The sequence below is a fragment of the Buteo buteo genome, chromosome 10, assembly GCF_964188355.1.
Source record: "Buteo buteo chromosome 10, bButBut1.hap1.1, whole genome shotgun sequence".
Taxonomy (NCBI): Eukaryota; Metazoa; Chordata; class Aves; order Accipitriformes; family Accipitridae; genus Buteo; species Buteo buteo.
In genome coordinates, this window is record NC_134180.1 from 43,225,820 (window position 1) to 43,241,934 (window position 16,115).

At 50.1% G+C, this 16,115-nt stretch overlaps 1 protein-coding gene across 3 annotated transcripts; it reads right to left on the reverse strand.

Annotated features, from left to right (window-relative positions):
• Positions 1-994: 994 nt before the first annotated feature.
• Positions 995-6,202, reverse strand: DIRAS3 (DIRAS family GTPase 3). 3 transcript variants are annotated; one of them, XM_075037641.1, is made up of 2 exons: positions 6,074-6,202; positions 995-4,439 (listed from the first exon to the last, which is right to left on the reverse strand). In XM_075037641.1, the coding sequence occupies exon 2, from the start codon at positions 4,352-4,354 to the stop codon at positions 3,758-3,760; it is 597 nt and encodes a 198-aa protein (XP_074893742.1). In that variant the 5' UTR covers positions 4,355-4,439; positions 6,074-6,202; the 3' UTR covers positions 995-3,757. The 3 variants fall into 3 exon arrangements, with proteins under 3 accessions (XP_074893742.1, XP_074893743.1, XP_074893741.1); XM_075037642.1 differs by lacking the exon at positions 6,074-6,202 and adding an exon at positions 4,854-5,553; XM_075037640.1 differs by lacking the exon at positions 6,074-6,202 and adding an exon at positions 4,688-5,553.
• Positions 6,203-16,115: the final 9,913 nt, after the last annotated feature.

Genomic DNA, 16,115 nt, shown 5'->3' on the forward strand with positions numbered 1-16,115 from the left:
GAGTTTACAGGATGCATAAATAGCTCCATAAAACACATGTTGTCACTTCCTCATGAAAAAGCATGCTGTTGGCAAACAGCAGGTAAGGACAAAGCCTGTAAGGTAATACAAGAGCTAGCTCTATCAGCCATGAGAACTGCTTGTCTACGTCAGACAAACGATCTTACCTGAATGTCTTTCATCAGAGTATCTTCTGCTTTTTTTTTTTTAAAAAAAAAACAGATCTGTTCACTTTTTTAAACTGCACTTATTCAAAAAAGGCTAAAGCATTTAGTTCCAACTTATACTCCTTACACTACAAAACACTTTAATCCTTAAAGAAAAATCATTATTCCTTTAATATGCAAAAAGCTCCTACATAAGAAATAAAACTTAAGCATGTGTGCAATAAACTCCTTAAATGTTATCTGCAAGAGGCACATATTACTTTAAGTACGGTTTTAGCAAAAACCTACCCACCAGTCCCTAAAAACGATGAATCTTCAGCTATTCTCCAGTTAGTCTGGGGGGCATAATTCTACTGCTACACCATCACTCCAGAATAACAACGTTAGCCCAAGACTGCTGGTTGTAAGAGCACAAGAGGAGCGATGCCACCATCTGTCCCAGCACACACAAAGCCAACAGATCCAGGTTATGAGGAAGCAGATCCGAATACAAGGTTAATGAAGTAACATTCATTTACAAGTGGAATGTGGCCAGTGTTTCGTAACGATTAACGAGCATCCCCAAGCAGTATGGTATTTTTCACTCTGTTACTAACTATAGTCATTCTCTACATAGCTCCCTGGAAGATTGTGAAGATACTGCCCTGCAGTTTAGATTTGTATGGCACTTAATAGCCAACATCTTGATGGGCATCAGTTCAATTAAAATAAAGTTCTTTTCTTATAAGAATGACAGATTACACACACACAAAAATCAGACTAGTTCAGTTTATACGGAAACAAATACAATTATACAATTTATTTATTAATACATATTTCATTTACAATACAATTGATCTAGCACACCCAAAACACAGATTATTTACACAGCATGAAAGGCAGCCACACCAGGCGTCACTCATTCCCAACCTGCTCTAGGCTCCTAGGCTGGAACTTGGGGTGCTGATGCCCCCACACCACCATCCTGCATCACCAGGAGCACCTGAGCATCTCCACCCACCCATCTCCATCACCCGCTCTCTCCCATGGGACCTCCCCTCGTCGCCACCAAAGGCAGCTTGGGGGGATCTGCCAATGATTCTCCCAGGTGCAGGCGGGACTGAGCCCGTTTTGTTCAATTAGTTGTTCCTTGTGCTCTGCCAGCCCCCAGTCCTCAGTGATCTCATACCATGCACAGGGAAAACGCTGCAGTGATAATGACACATTACGGAACATCTCGTCTGTGCGAATAATTGCAGATACACACTGCCCTGCCTTTGCACAGGCACTTCCACGAAGGCAGTGGGAGTTGTAGAGACATTATTAGGTCTCATGACATTTTAAAAAGGCTTAAATATAAAATGTCTTGTAGGGGTTTCAAAGGCTGGAATGGAACTGAAATAGTCTTTGCAATAATAATTGCCAGATGCTAAAAATGACCCACAGAGAAGCATTGCATAACTGCTTGGAAATGAAAGAACAGAGAGATCAAAATCCATGCACAAAGTTAGAGAGGAAAAAGCAAGAGTTATTTTTGAGCAAAGCCATTACGGCTGCTTCTCCAGCTGCCCTTCAGCTTGGGCAACAGAAGCGAAGGTCACACACAGCAGTGGCACGGAGGACTACACCAGTCAGCACCACAGGTCCAGCACAGCAAGCTCGCAGGGTATCATCTCCAGTAAGAAAAATCAGGTGTAGAGCCTTTGCATCAGCATTGCAAATCGGCACGTCATTTTGGCAAGTAAGCGTAACATTTCAGTCGGCACCGAATATTCATGCAGAACTTCCTTGGGTTTCTGAAACCATGAGTAAGATTTTCTGCCGAATCAAATGGCATGAGGGCTCCAGCTGTAGCTGGGGCAAACTCCCCTGGCACACACAGAGCTAACCAACCCCTTCTGTTGGTGTAGGAACAGCCTGAGGAGACCAGAAAAGCAGCCCACAGACAGACACAGGAGACAATGGAGCATCAGCAGCCAGCATCGATTGTCAGAGTTTTTCAAATATGCGAGAGATTAACATGGATACAAACTTCATGGCTTTGTGTATGAGTCTGCAACGCATGAACAAGTAACGGCTGAGAGAAAAGGCCCTTCTCTAGCATCTTACATAGAAAACCAGCAATTATTAATAGACACTAATGCTTCCAAACTAAAAAAGGGTATGTACTTTCCAGCATCTCCTGTTCTGTATTTTGCTCATCTTCAACAATAGAATCATTTCACTAGAAAAGTGCTATAAAAAGAAGCAATTCCTCTCTCCCACATCTCTTGCGTCAAGATCATGTTGCTGTGTAAAAATCAAATCAACAGTGCAGTACTGAAGTCCATACAGTCTTCTGCTTGGACTAATACGTACACAGAGTAGATCTACAGCACAGGCTGATGCAAATACTTGCACTTATTTTCTTGAAATCTTTCTCAAGCATGCACTGCAGATGAGGCTTATCATGCTTGTCTCTTGCTAACAACAGCCAAAAAAAAACCCAACAAAAAACAGGGGGAGGGAGACAGGAGATAGACTAAGACCATGTCTCCAGTCCTCTCATTTGTGGGAAGTGTCTGCTAAAAGTTTGTCAGAGAAGAGTGTGCTTTAAACATGCAGCTTCCAGGTGTAGATGTTTCTTCCCAAAGCAGTGTTACCTGAAGTGACTCATCATAAGACTCAGCTAAAACCTAGGTAACTTGGAAGAAATGGGGGGGGGGGGGGGGGGGGGGGCAAAAAAAAAAAATAAAATTTAAGGGAACTCCAGGAAGATTGCGAAAGTAGCTTCTACCACATACAAAACCAGACCAACAGCTGAGAAAGGAAAGGTGAACTGCCAGGATAACCAACCACTACCTCAGCTGGTACTTAAAACAGCCTAATTACCTTCATGAAGGAGGCAGCTCTTGCTTGAAGATGCCAGGAATCACCCCTGGATTGGGAGCTAGAGGATGTGGAACCTCTTACCTCTGTGAACAGGGGAAGTCAGTGCAAAGGGTGGTGGCGAGGGGGGAGCAAACAGCCCAATTACATGCTGGTATAGCTGTAATCACTCACAGAACTGCAGAAGTCTCAGGAACTGCATAGAGCACAGGAAAACTTAACTTTTACTATGAAAAAAAAAAAAGTCTTTGGTATGCAAGCCAGTCTGCCAAAAATGTAAGCATCTGGAGCCACATACATGTTCATTTGCAGTGCAAGTGCCTAGCTTTGTTAAAGATTTGCTCTGGTCAACAGATTCCTGAAAACAATTTTTGAAGTATACACATTACAGACACTATGATTTGTTTTGAGCCAATAGGCTGGAAATACTTAAAAACTAGCATGTACTCACAGCAATAGAGATGTTTGTTTCTGACTGACATTTTTCTCTTCTGTAAACTTGCATTAAAAACTTCCAGTCACATGTAATTGCTAACATTGAACATTTATTGTTTTAAAAAAATAAACATGCAGAAAGCCATCCTCTTTAAAACCAACACATAATATAATCCAGCAGAGATTTTAGAGAAAAGCAATAGCCTAGAAGGCATGGATTCATCCGAAACCTCCAGCAGAAATGCATTTTCTGTGGGAGTCCATGCTCCAGTTACACCATGCAGCAGTGCGAGTCCAGCCAAAGTCAATCACATAACAGAGCACTTGCCTTGCAGTTTGTCTTTCTTTTTCTGCTGCTTGGATTTCTTTCCATCCACCTGGAGACTGACAGTTCTCCTCTTCTCCAGATTCAAGAGCTCCTGGAAGAGCTCCTGCACGTTGTAGTTCATTTTGGCTGATGTCTCCATAAAGGAGCACTTCCACTTGCTGGCTAACGCTTGCCCCTCGCTGGCATCCAGCTCCCTCTGGGTCTCATCACTTTTGTTACCCACCAACATGATTGGGATTTTTTGGATGTCCCCTTTAATCTGACAAATCTGTTCAAATATGGGCTGAAGATCTTCCATGGACTGCCTGCTGGTGACAGAGTACACCAAGATGAAAGCATGCCCTTTGGATATAGACAGCCTCTGCATCGCAGGGAACTGATGGCTTCCCGTGGTGTCTGTAATCTGAAGGGTGCAGATGCTCTTATCGCAGCTGATGACCTGCCGGTAAGTATCTTCGATCGTGGGGATATAGGTTTCCCTGAAAGTTCCCCTTACAAAACGAAGGACCAAGGAGCTTTTCCCAACCCCTGCTGCTCCAAACACAACCACCCTGTAATCATTGCTTTGCTCAGGCATGTTTACTGCGCTGCGATGCAAGTGAAGATTTTTAACTGAACGAGCCCGAGTTCTTCAAGTTTACACACCCCTACGCTGAGGTGGCCTGCAGAGAAGGGAGAGGGAGGGGGCCAAAGGGACAGAGAAGAGCAGGGGGGAGAGACAGAAAGAGAGATCGTTCACACCATCTCGGTAATTTTACGGTGCGTTATTGAAATAAGCAATTAAATAAGTCGCTCCCCCTCCCATCCTTTTTTTCTTGCGTTAAAGAGAAATAAACCACTACCCCCCCCCCCCGCCCCAGCCACACATCCCGTGCACGCTTAACGCCATGAGACGCGAAAACGAACTTACCTGTAGCCATCAGCCCCAGCGAAACGAGACTAAAATCGCCCACCAGCAGCGGGGAAGCTGTGCCAGCTCCGGCCGGAGCCCCGCCGCTGCGGGGAGGCTCGGCTCCCTGCCTGCCCACCCCCCTCCACCTTCCTCCCTCCTCCTCCTCCTCCTCTTTCCCTCCGACCTGCGGGCAGGCAGCCGTCCCAGGGCTTTCTCCCTTTTCCTCTACGCTCCATCCACCCGCTCGCCCGCCGGGTTGGGAAAGCCGGCCGCTGCGGCGGTCCCTGCCGATGGGTGGCAGCTACCGCAGCGGGCCGTACCGTCCTCCCCGGGCAGAGCCCCGCGGCAGCGGCCGGGCGGCAGAGCGGGGCCGGGGGATCCGCGGTGCTGCGGTTCCTCCGGGGCTCCGGCCAGGGGGACCTGCCTACTACCGCTGTGCCTCAAAAAAAAAAAAAAAAAACAAACCCCCGTAAAAATCCAACCTTCCCCTTAAAAACAAACCAACCATCGACACAAAACACCTCGACCCGCTGGTTAAAGACGCCGGAGCCAAGTTTCGGCGTCCCACCCCTCTTCACGCCCCGCACAAAGGAACGGGAGGCTCCTTCCCGCCATCGCACCCCCGGCACCGCAGACCCCCCTCCAGGCGCTGACAGGGCCCAGCCCGCAGGTTCCCCGGCTCACATTTAAGGCTGAATTTTGGTTTAGCACTTAAAACACGGGTCAGCTTGCCGCGGCCGTTAAAGCGGCGGGGATGACCCGAGGTGTTCCGGCCGCCCTCCCCCGGAGAAGCCACCGAACCTTTCGGGCTGTGGCCCGCTGCTTTGATTTGGCTCCCTCGCACTGGCAAATAAAAGAAAGAGCTGTATTTCACAATCACGGGTTTTATTGCTCTTCATTTATAAGAGATCTCCCCCCCAAACACCGTCTCTCCGCACGCTCTCTCTTAAGGCAGACCGGATAACCCGGTGCCTGACAGGAGAAGGCGCCCACGTCCCCGCTGCTGCGTCTCCAAAGCGGCCCGGGGCCGAGAGAACCGAGCCCGCCGCCGCCGCCGCCGCTCCCGCTTCCCTCAGGCCCCGTCCCGCCTCGGCGCCTCCTCGCCCCGCTCCGCCCGAGCCGCCTCCTTGGCCGCCGCCGGCGCCGCCATGGCGGGCGGGAGAGGGCGCCCGGAGCTCGGCTGCCGCCTCACGGCCCCGCGGCGGGAAGAAGCGGCGGAACGCAGCCCCTTCCCCTTCCCCGCCGCCCCTCGCCCGCAGGGGCTTCCCGCCCGCGGAGCCCCCGCCGAGGCGCTGCCCGCGCATTCCCTCACGCCCCAAAATGGCTGCCGCGCCCCCATGGAGGGAGCCGAGGGCAGCCAGCCCCCAGTCAGACCCCGAACCTGCTTTTTCCAGAGCCACCCACCTGCACCCAGAGCGGGACCGCACCGACCTCCACCCCAGAGCCCAAGCCTGGCTCATTAGCGGGTTAATATAGACATCTTAATTGGCCGGCTGGCGACGGCAAACCACCACAGGAGCCCCGCAGTGCTCGTCTGCCTGCGCTGGGCACGCTGGCAGGGGTCAGCTCTCCTCCCCAGCCGCAGAGAGCGGGAGGGCACCAGCCTTGGAGCAGAGGGTCAACGTTTGTCAGGTTGACAGGCGCGATTTATTTAGCCCCAATTCCTGAGGACAGCCAGTCTGGGCTTGGACTAACAGCAACATCTCCCACCGTGACAATTAAACCCACCCCGCTGTCTGGCTGTGACCGGGAGGGGGGTGTTGCATTGCCTGGATGAGAATTCTTCTCTTTTTTTCTCTAGAATGGGCTTTTTTTTCCTGAGTGTGACCTCAGGCTTGCACCATGTGTAAGCCTGCAAAAAGCCGTGGGTCCCTGGGCGGCCATCAGGGAGTCATCGGTGCTCGGACAAGGCCAGGCCCTGAGGAAGCTGCAGCCCGGGCTGGGAGCCGAGGAATTTGCCAATTTTAACGTGACGAAGGGCATTTGTGGTGCTCCACTGCCGGGATATTCAGCAGGAAGAGAGCGAGGGGGACAAACGTCCCTGTTAAGAACTCAGCTCTGACCGGGAGACTCGAAAATGGGGGTGCCCTTGGCCAAGGGGTGCCTTCAGGTCTTTCTATCTCACCTGTAACTCCCGTGCTGCCCGAGACGGGGGTGTTTAAGAAACCCTTTTGCAAAGCTTTACTCTTTTATTGTTGTTGTTACAGTTAAACTACAGCAGGACAGACTCAGTGGCCAAAGGGGCCGGTACACTTGCCTCAGGACCTCCCTGCGCTGCCCACCTCGGGAGGGGACGGTCCAGAGCTCCTTCCCTCTCTCGCAGAAGTTGTAACCGAAAATGTGGTTAAAGATGGTGCCACAGATGTTTCCCCTGATTCTTTGGGCCACAGGGCCTGGTTTGGGGAATAACCGCTCTGAAAGGGGCAAATAACTTCTGAAAGTCTACAGGAACGTGGTTCTTCTCCTCAGCTTCTGCAGACCTCCTGGCCTCCCATCCACCCCAACCACACGTGGCCCTTTGCTGGCACGTCTTGGACAGCAAGCTTGCCCCCTCCAGTCCTGCGCTCCCCATTCAGATCGGCGGTGATTGCCTCTTTCACAGGCCAAACTCTCTAAGAAATAACTGCTTATCCCAACACATGGTGCTTAATAACCCGTGGCTTCAAAAGCCATAATTACATCCTAGTCACAGAAGGGCGACGCTGCTGCTTGCAGCCTAGGATGAGTATGCAAGCTTCTGGCTGGGGCAGGCTCAGGTCTTTAAGCCGAAGAGTTAAATCTCTTTGGGGGCATTTGTCACAGCCCTTCCTAGAAAGCTTGCAGCCAGGGAAGTGAAGGATCGCTCCCTGGTGGGACGTTGCTCTGCCACCTTGACTCTTAACGGGATCCGGAGCAGCCAGAAGCAGCCATAAAACCCAAGTGGAGGAGGTGAAGGTAGCCTGGATTTGAATCCTGCTGATGACTTAGAGAGTCATGAAATTAACGCAGTAACTAAAAGAGGAAAGACACACGCAGCCTGTATACTGATGCAGGTTGTAGAATAATTACGAAGAACAATTCGGCAGCGGTGGGAGCCTGTTTCCCCCAGCGGGGACGTAGGCAAGGAGCTGTGCCGTTCCCCGCTCAGACCAAAGCTGAGTAGCATCTTTTGAAGTCCGAGGCTTGCTCCCTTGGCTGCTCCCCATCAGTCTCCCCCCGAGGCTCCCTGCTTCCCTGCAGCTTCTCCAGTGCCAGAGTTGCCTTTGGAGGGCTGGCAGCCGCAGGGCGTGCTGTGCACAGCGCGGTGGGAGAGGGAGGGAAGCCCTCCACGATAGAGGACGACCTTGAGAATGCAATTGCAGGTGCCTGGCAAATTAAAAGCTCTGTAAATCTCCTGCTTGCACTGGTGCGGGAGCTGGAGAGCAATATGCTTACAGGTGGTCTCAGATGAATCCTGGAACAGAGGGAGTATGCCCAAAAAGGAGAAAATGTTGACAAAAGCACAATTTCCATTGCTAAAATTAGTTTTTCCCCATCTCCAAATCCAGTTTCTGCAAGTGTCCAACACACCTGACCCACTGGCCCCAGCTTTGCCTGTGCCACTGGGAGCAGGCCAGGCAAAACCCCTTTTGCTGGGATTTATGATCAGACTGATTTTGCTCAGGGCCAACTGGCTGTGCAAAAGCCTCCTGAAGGCAACATCCCACCTTTTTGCCTCTCCCCAGAAACCTTACTCTACTTCACCGTGGTAGTTTATTCCCGTGTTCACTGTAGACGACAGACTTCTGCCAGTTTATGCCCGTTGAGGACCTGGCCTTACAATACAGCTTTGGACCTGGCGGAGTGGATAGCCAGCGGCAGACTCTGCAACCTCTTCCTTGGCATGAGGGATGGCAGCCGGCGGGAGCTTGGGTCTTGATGCCAACCTACTGCAAAGCACTGGAGTGTTTCCCAGAGCTAACACCTTCCCTTTCTGCAGGGCAGCGACCGGCACCAGCCCTTGCACCGTGCCGCATGGGAATTATTGGGTGTTGAGGCAGCAGTTGTGGTTGTTCACTCAGGGACAGGACAGGATGAAGCAACAGACCTTTGAGGGAGAAAATGGCCCCCGTTCCCTGCTTGAAACCATTTCTGCAGCTGCTCAGCTGGCGCCAGGGTCTGGTTGGGCAGAAACAGAAAGTGATCACGCTGTTCAGAAAATTGGGGCAGGTTTCATTTTGGTACCTCGTCCTTGTCTGAAGGGATACTGAAGAGGCTGTGCCCCAGAGGAAAGGCAGGCTCCTGCATCTGAGGGGAGCAGGGCAGGGTACACACCACTGCATCTCGTGGAGAAATGCGTTGGTGCGAGCGTGCCTGCGTGCGCAACGGGAGGCCTGTGAATGGTTTTCATTCTTCCTGATGCTGGAGGAAGTCTTTGCCCACACCAGTGCCCGCCTTATTGGATGTGTGCCCGTCTTTGTTCTGAGCAGCAACTCGGGAAGAGCAGATCTGCGCCAGGAACCAAACTGGCTTTGCATGAGGAGGTGATTAGCGCTGTGACACACTTCCCCATCAGTTAGCAGCAGCTGCAATCCCCCCACGGCTCAGGTGCTGCTGAGAAACTAAAGAATAACAACTGAGCATCTGCAGATAAGATAGAGACACATTGGTACTGCTAATTAGCCACCCACAGCAGGGCTGTGCCATCCCACGTCACCGTTGGAGTAGGACCTGATGGGTCCAGAATCTGTCAGTACAGGCATGCCCTCGTGTCAGGCTCTGAGACTGCTGCTCGTGTATTAGCAGGCGGATTTGTGATGGCTGAAGAGGCAATGCTTCCCTTTCCAGGTAGTCTCTCCTTTCCTTGAGGAAAAAAAACAGCGGAAGGGTCCTGAAGGCATTGAGAAGCTTCCCTGCATGTTTCTACCATCCTGTCTGTGCTCATTGTGCTTCTGCGTTTTCCTGATGTCACATCTCTTGTCTTACCGCTGTACTTTTTTAGCCTACTAAAAATTAATGCAGTTCATGAACCATTTATGCTTGGGGCCATAACTGGATTATATACAACCTGGTCACATCTTGACTTCTGGTGGCCCCAGTTCTTTCCCGCTCTACATGGACACTTTCATGGAAAAATCTACTGGCTGGCCCATCCCCAGTATAGTAGCATCTGTTACCAAGCCTACATCTGCTGTGCGGAAGGCTACTGCAGTGATATCATTCCTATTTGTGTTGCTGTCTCTTAGTTAAGCAATTAAGTAATTTCTGCCTGTAGCCAAATCTCACTTTTGGAGGTACAGCAGCACCTAAAGTGCTAGGGAGCACTTGTGGAGGAAACACTTCTCAGTCCTTCCCCAAGCTTATTCTTCCAAAACCATTTGTGGTTTTCCAGGTTATCATTTCTTATTTCTCAGATGCTCGCTGCATCACTGACTCCGTGGTATTCTCCCATCTATTTTAAATTCACTTCTATCCTTACCGAGCAGCCTTGTAATGCTTGCCTCCTATCTCAGACAAAAAAAAAAAAAGAAAAAGAAAAAAAAAAGGGTCTTTGGACTTATTTCATACTGCTCTGGATTTTTGTCTAACGCAAAAAGCCCAGAGGATTTTCTCAAGGAGCTTCAGTCTTAACATAAGGCCCTGTCAAGTCCTGTCATAATTCACTGCATTATTTACTAGGGGAAAATAAAAGCTAGATGCTCAACTACTGGGCAGCCTGCTTTAGACGCAGAAGCAAGCTGCCTCAAAGTCAGCTGCTAATAAAGGTTAGGGCTGATTCCCATCTCAGCTGCACAGCCTATAACCAGAACACCTGATTTTTGCAAGGTACTTGGAAACACCCAAGATAAAACTTGGATCAAATCCATCCAAAAGTAAGGGGAACTATAACTGAGACCTTCAAAAGAAGCCTCTAAAGCCAGTAAGGTGCCCAGCTGCACTGAGCTACTTTGAAAGTTCCTGTCTGAAATAATAATAAAGATATAATGATATAAATCAAATAATAATAAAGAAAATGAAAATAGGGGAATAAACCTGATCTCTTTAACAGTACACTAATCAACATTGCTTCGTGCTTAATACAAAGGGATAAAAATTAGTTCTAATAAACTGTACTTCTATTACATTAGAGAGTTATTAGTGCTGTAGTCACAGCTGCTGAATCACAACTGTGTGGGGAGCTAATGCTATTCAGGAGATTTTCTCCTGTTAATTAGTCATCTCAATAAACCCGTGCTCAACTCCGTAGGTGTAAATACAAGGGGTTGCCCGCTGGGTAACCACGTAAGATTACGTGTGTTAGACTATGAGCAAAACGAAATGCCTCATGTGGGGAAGTGTCAGGAGGGACGTTGCTGCGGTGGCAGGGTGCCCACCGGAGTGCAGAGGACAGCGGTAATCCTGCTCGGTGGTGTATGACATACACGACCAGAGTCCCACGCGTGCTGGCACCAGTGTGCTCCTGCGCAGATATTGCCACATAGGAACTCGTGGAGATCCGCTTGGTCATGTCAGCAGTGATTTTCTACAAGCTTTCCTTCATTCAATCCTAAACCATCCCATTTCGAGGTAACTGGCACCATCAGCTGACCCGTGCCCATTTCTCTCCTGACTCTCTCCATCCTGTCCTTTAAAGTCCATGTTTCCACCTGCTGCCACACAAACGCTGTTCCTGAAGTACTTGCTGGGGAATGCTGACTCCTGAGCTGACCACATTTGCCATCTGATTTTTGGGGCAGCCGTAGTGCTGTTTCCTGAATCCCCCCCTCACATTCCCATCCCCAGCACAGGATCCACTGTGCATCGACAAGCCGAAGGTGCTCTTTCTCTTGGGCAGCTAAGAGAACCTCAAACCTCTATGTGCCGCTCTTTGCGTGTAGTTTTCCATCAAAACCATTTAAGCAAGACCCACACCTAGTGCCTGTGTCCAAACCTGCACAAGCCTGTGACATCAGAGCGTTGCAGCTTATCCAGCTTTCCAGGACCATGTCCTTGGGGATTCCTAAATCCACAGGGTGCTACAATGGTACCTGGGCTGTTATGACTACATGCATTTGGCAGTGAAAGTATCCTGTGCATTTAATCTCCTGCAGGGATTTATTTGAGGAAATTAAAAGATTTCTCTCCAAGAGCAGAGACTTTCCCTGTGCAGAGGCTTCACTTCCCCGAGTCCTGCAGGCTATGGCATGAGTGTCTGCAAGCAGCATCCCAGGTGAAAGCACGGCTAGGCCATGACAAAACTTGTCACCAGCCCTCTTTAATCCAGACAACGCTTGTGTCCACTTGAAACAGTTTCCCCCTTTTCACCCTCCTTTGCTGCAGTTTTGAGCGCTGGCAAACCCATAAGCGTCTGTCTGCAGCAGACACTGAGTCTGGCATACCTCTGTCTGCTGCAACGAGCTCAGATTTAATCACCTCTCACCTTCCCTTTGCTGGAAACCGATTCCTGTCCCTCGTGTGGCTGCTTTTACGGTTCTTGTCTCTCCAGGCAGGATGACTTGCTTGTGGCAAACCTAACAACCTACAAGTCATTCACTTTACCTGAATCCTATCATTAATGGGGATTTCCAGAGCTGATTTATAAAACATTGTTTCTGGTGTTTATGAGGTATTTATTAGCCACAATGAAATGCTAACTAGTAATTAGTCCCTTATTCACTATCTCAGCTAGCCACGTTTCCTCAAAGGCAGATATCCCATTTTCAGACAACACATTTTCCAGGCCTTCCAAGGTTTGGGATGGATTTACCATTCCTCTGCCTCTGCCCATCTGAATCCAATTAGGTGGTTCAGCCTGGGATCTCACCCTTTTTTGGCAGGTCTCTCGGCCGCCGGCCGGCTGCGTTTTACCCACATTAGGCAGCTGAGCAGGGCTCAGCTAAGTGCAACCTAGGTGGGTGCAGAACCGAGCCCAGACCAGCATGAGCTGGAAGACGGCTCTTTCCAAGAGATATTTGATAAGTAAGATGATATGAAAAGTGAACAGGCTCCTGTGTCCAGGGAAGGATTTATGATTTCTCCGGTAAGAACAGTAGGAAAGAAGCTGTGAGTCAACTTAGCAGAGGCAAGAGTGGGAAGGTCTCCAGCCTCCTTGGAGAAAGGATGGAAAGGAGAGAGACTTGTCCTGTGCCCTCTGTCTTGGGTGGGACAGACGAGATGCCATGGCCACGAGATGCTGGCTCAGTGCCCCGCTGTCGGTCAGGATTTGCTTTGGCTGGAGCTGACAGCAACAAGAGAAATTTTAAATGGAAATTTTAAATGGAAATCAGCTGTTTGCGAGACCCCCTCCGGAAAGCAGAGCGCAGAGGGAGCAGGGGGAGAGGCACCGTGTGCTGCTTTGCTGGCTCCTGCTGCTGCCCTGGAAAACCGCCTGGGGAATTCCCGGAGCTGCGAGCTGGTGCAGGACAGCAGTGGGGACCTGCAGAAAGGACAGGTGAAGATGATCGCACCCCCTTTTCCGTAGTGATTTTGCCAGAGATTGTTTCTGTTATGTCAGGACTCCTTTGGAACTTGCAGGGATTGCACAAGAACATAATTTCCCGGGTTACCAAGCCCAGGCAGCGCTCCTCACTGCTTTTCTATCCACGTTCAGGGGGGTAAATCCCCCTTTCCCATTGCTTAGCAAGCAAAGGGGACACCCCACCAAACTTCATTGGTTTCCTTGGGAGAGGAGAGAGTCTGCAGGCTCTGCTCTTAACTTCGTCCTGGAGCTACCTGGCTGAAATCATGCAGGTCACCGCTTTTGGGATGGAGGGGGGAGCCTTGCTTTAGGCCTCCACGTACAGCCCCCGCCGCTGTCTCCCTTGCGCTTGGTCCTGGCAGGGAGGATGAGCGAGGGGTGCCTGCTCCTGAGCACAGATGGGGCACCCCAGAAACAGGTTTTGTTTGAGGTTTGACAGCTTTCAGCTCCTGTACGGATTCCCACAGAACCTGTCCTTATCCAGACCGCAACAGTGAGCCGCAGCCAGGCTGAAACCGAGCCAGAAAATGGGTGCTTTGGGCAATTCTGAATTAGAAACCAATGTATTTTACTTGCTGTATCACTACAGAGGAAGTTCTGTGAACTCCAGTTTTGACCTCCTAAGTTAAAAGTGTCCAACTTCTGGGTACCACTGAGGCACGGAACAGCACTAACAGCTTCCAAAGGTCCTGAGGATCTTACTAGGGGATGTCCAAGTGACCTGGGGCACAGCAATGAGCATGGCACCCCGGGGCTTGGGGACAGGTACCCATCCTGCTTTGTCCTCACTGTGCTCCATTTCCACGGCTTTTCCTCTGGAGCCCACCAAGGCTTTCCTTTTCTTGTGGGAGACAGAGCTTGATATTCACAGCCAGTACAGCCATCTTCTTGATATTGCTTTGAATGTCACTGATTCCTGTGGAGAGGTATGAGACAGCAGCTGAAGGCAGAAAAAGGATTTTCCTCTGCAATTACATAAATTATTATTAAACCAGGGGATGTGTGTCATTGGTGCATATTGCTTATCAGAAAGGATGTCTCTTCCCAGCAATGCCAATACTTGGGAGTGCAGTTCAGCCTGTAAAACATTTCTTAGAAAATGTTCCAGAGTGGCTTATCTTTTTTTGAGACATAACATCCATCTCATGAGCGAGCCTCGTCTGTACCTGGAAGACTGCCCTTCCTCTGGAAACTCTGGAGGGCTTTAAGCACAATGAAATGAGGATGGAAAAAATAGAAGAAAACACAAAAGCCTGCTATTATAATGGATATAAACTTTCCTTGACTCAAGATAATGAAACAGCCAAAGGATAGGACAATATTTAAACCATCTCAGCAAGGAATTCACTTCATGGAGCCATCACACATCAGCTCAGCTGAGTCAAAAACAAACACCTGACCTGCAGCCTCCCCACCAGTGAGTGGGGAGCACGGGCTTGGATGTCCCCCAGCGCTTGGCATGGCAGCGAGGAGGGATAACCCGCCGAAACGCCCGCCCGTTCGAAATCTGCAGAGATTTGTGAAGCCATCACCAACCAGTGTGATCTTCAGAGAGGCTCCTGCAAGAGGGCTGGATGCTGCGGAAGGGGGACTAATCGCATCGGCTTATCTCAGCCCAGTAATCCAAATTAATGGCAGTGAAAGCAAGCCCTTCCAGCAGGACCTTAAAAGGCAGTTCATGGAAATGCCTCGGCAACGTGTGCCCGAGGAATCGGAGCAAACAGAGGGTCCTGGAACAGATGCCATCGCAGCTGGGGTCGGGGGGAAAGCAGAGCGGGTGCTGCTGGAGCAGGACAGGCGGCTGAGCCTCTGCCCCTGCTCGGGGAAGGCTCACCCTGCGCAGCACCAGCTCCAGACTTACCTCTTGCATGTGTCAGAGATGGAGAAGCAGAAGGTGCCAGCAATTATAGACATGGTAAGATCCTATATTTTATTTAAAACACTAGATCTAAAGCCTGAAGTTTGTATTGATCTCCTATAATAGTCTCCGACAAGGGAAAAACTCAAAGAGCCATTGGCTCACGTACAGTGTAATGTCAGGTGCTAAGTAGGAGAGCAGACACATGTCTGTGTGCCAACCACGGAGCAAAATCCTTCAAAAAGTAAATCTGTTGCTGCTTATTTTACCTCAATAAAAATGCATTGACTTTGTCTCTGAGAGTAGGTGTGACAGTCATTTATAACAAGAACCGGAGCAGATGTGAGCAGCAGTCCCCAGCTCTGTACATCTCGTCTCCTGCAGCTCAGTCTCCTGCAATTCTTTCCTCAGCAATACAGCCAACCCTTTATTTTCATCGTAATGAAATCCCACACAATAGCCTTGGGCTACAGGATCTGTGGTGGGAGAGAGGACACGTTTCAGTGTCCCACAACATACTAACTGTCTGGGGACTCCTGGGAGCGGATTTAAAAAGGACAAGGAGAAAATGCCAGCACCTCCTTCTCCCCAGCCGGTGCTGACAGCACCATCAGACCTGGGGACAACGTCAGCCGCTGCTGGGACACTCAAACCCACTTGGTCACAAGTTGCAGCTTCCATTTTTAAGCTGGGAAACACGGGCCAGATCCATCCCGCAAGCCTTGCTGCTGGAGCTTGTGGCCAGCAGGCACGCAGTGAGACACAGCCATATAACTTTTGATCATTTTTGTCACCCGTCCCTGAGCCTTTCCTAGATCGAACGTGCCCTTACAGAGGGATGGGCATCAGGCTACAAGCCCAGTTCCCCCAGTGCCTCCCAGAACATCATTGCAAATATCACAGCACAGACTTCTTGTGGCTCCTTTGCTGTCAACAGGTCTCCCAGGAGCGAGGGAGCAAAGGGAGCTCCGGGCATCGCCGTCACCCCACGCTGAGGTTTCTGTTCGAAGGCAGGTCAGCCCAGCGCTGCACGCTTACGCCTCACCTTACACCAGAGCAAGGAACGGCAAAGGAGGCTGTGTCGGAATCTGCCGCAGCTCCTCGCTTTGCTCTTCAGTCGCAAACTGGTTTTAGAGCAGAAAGAGACTCTGGTCCCAGACTTCTAAGAAAAT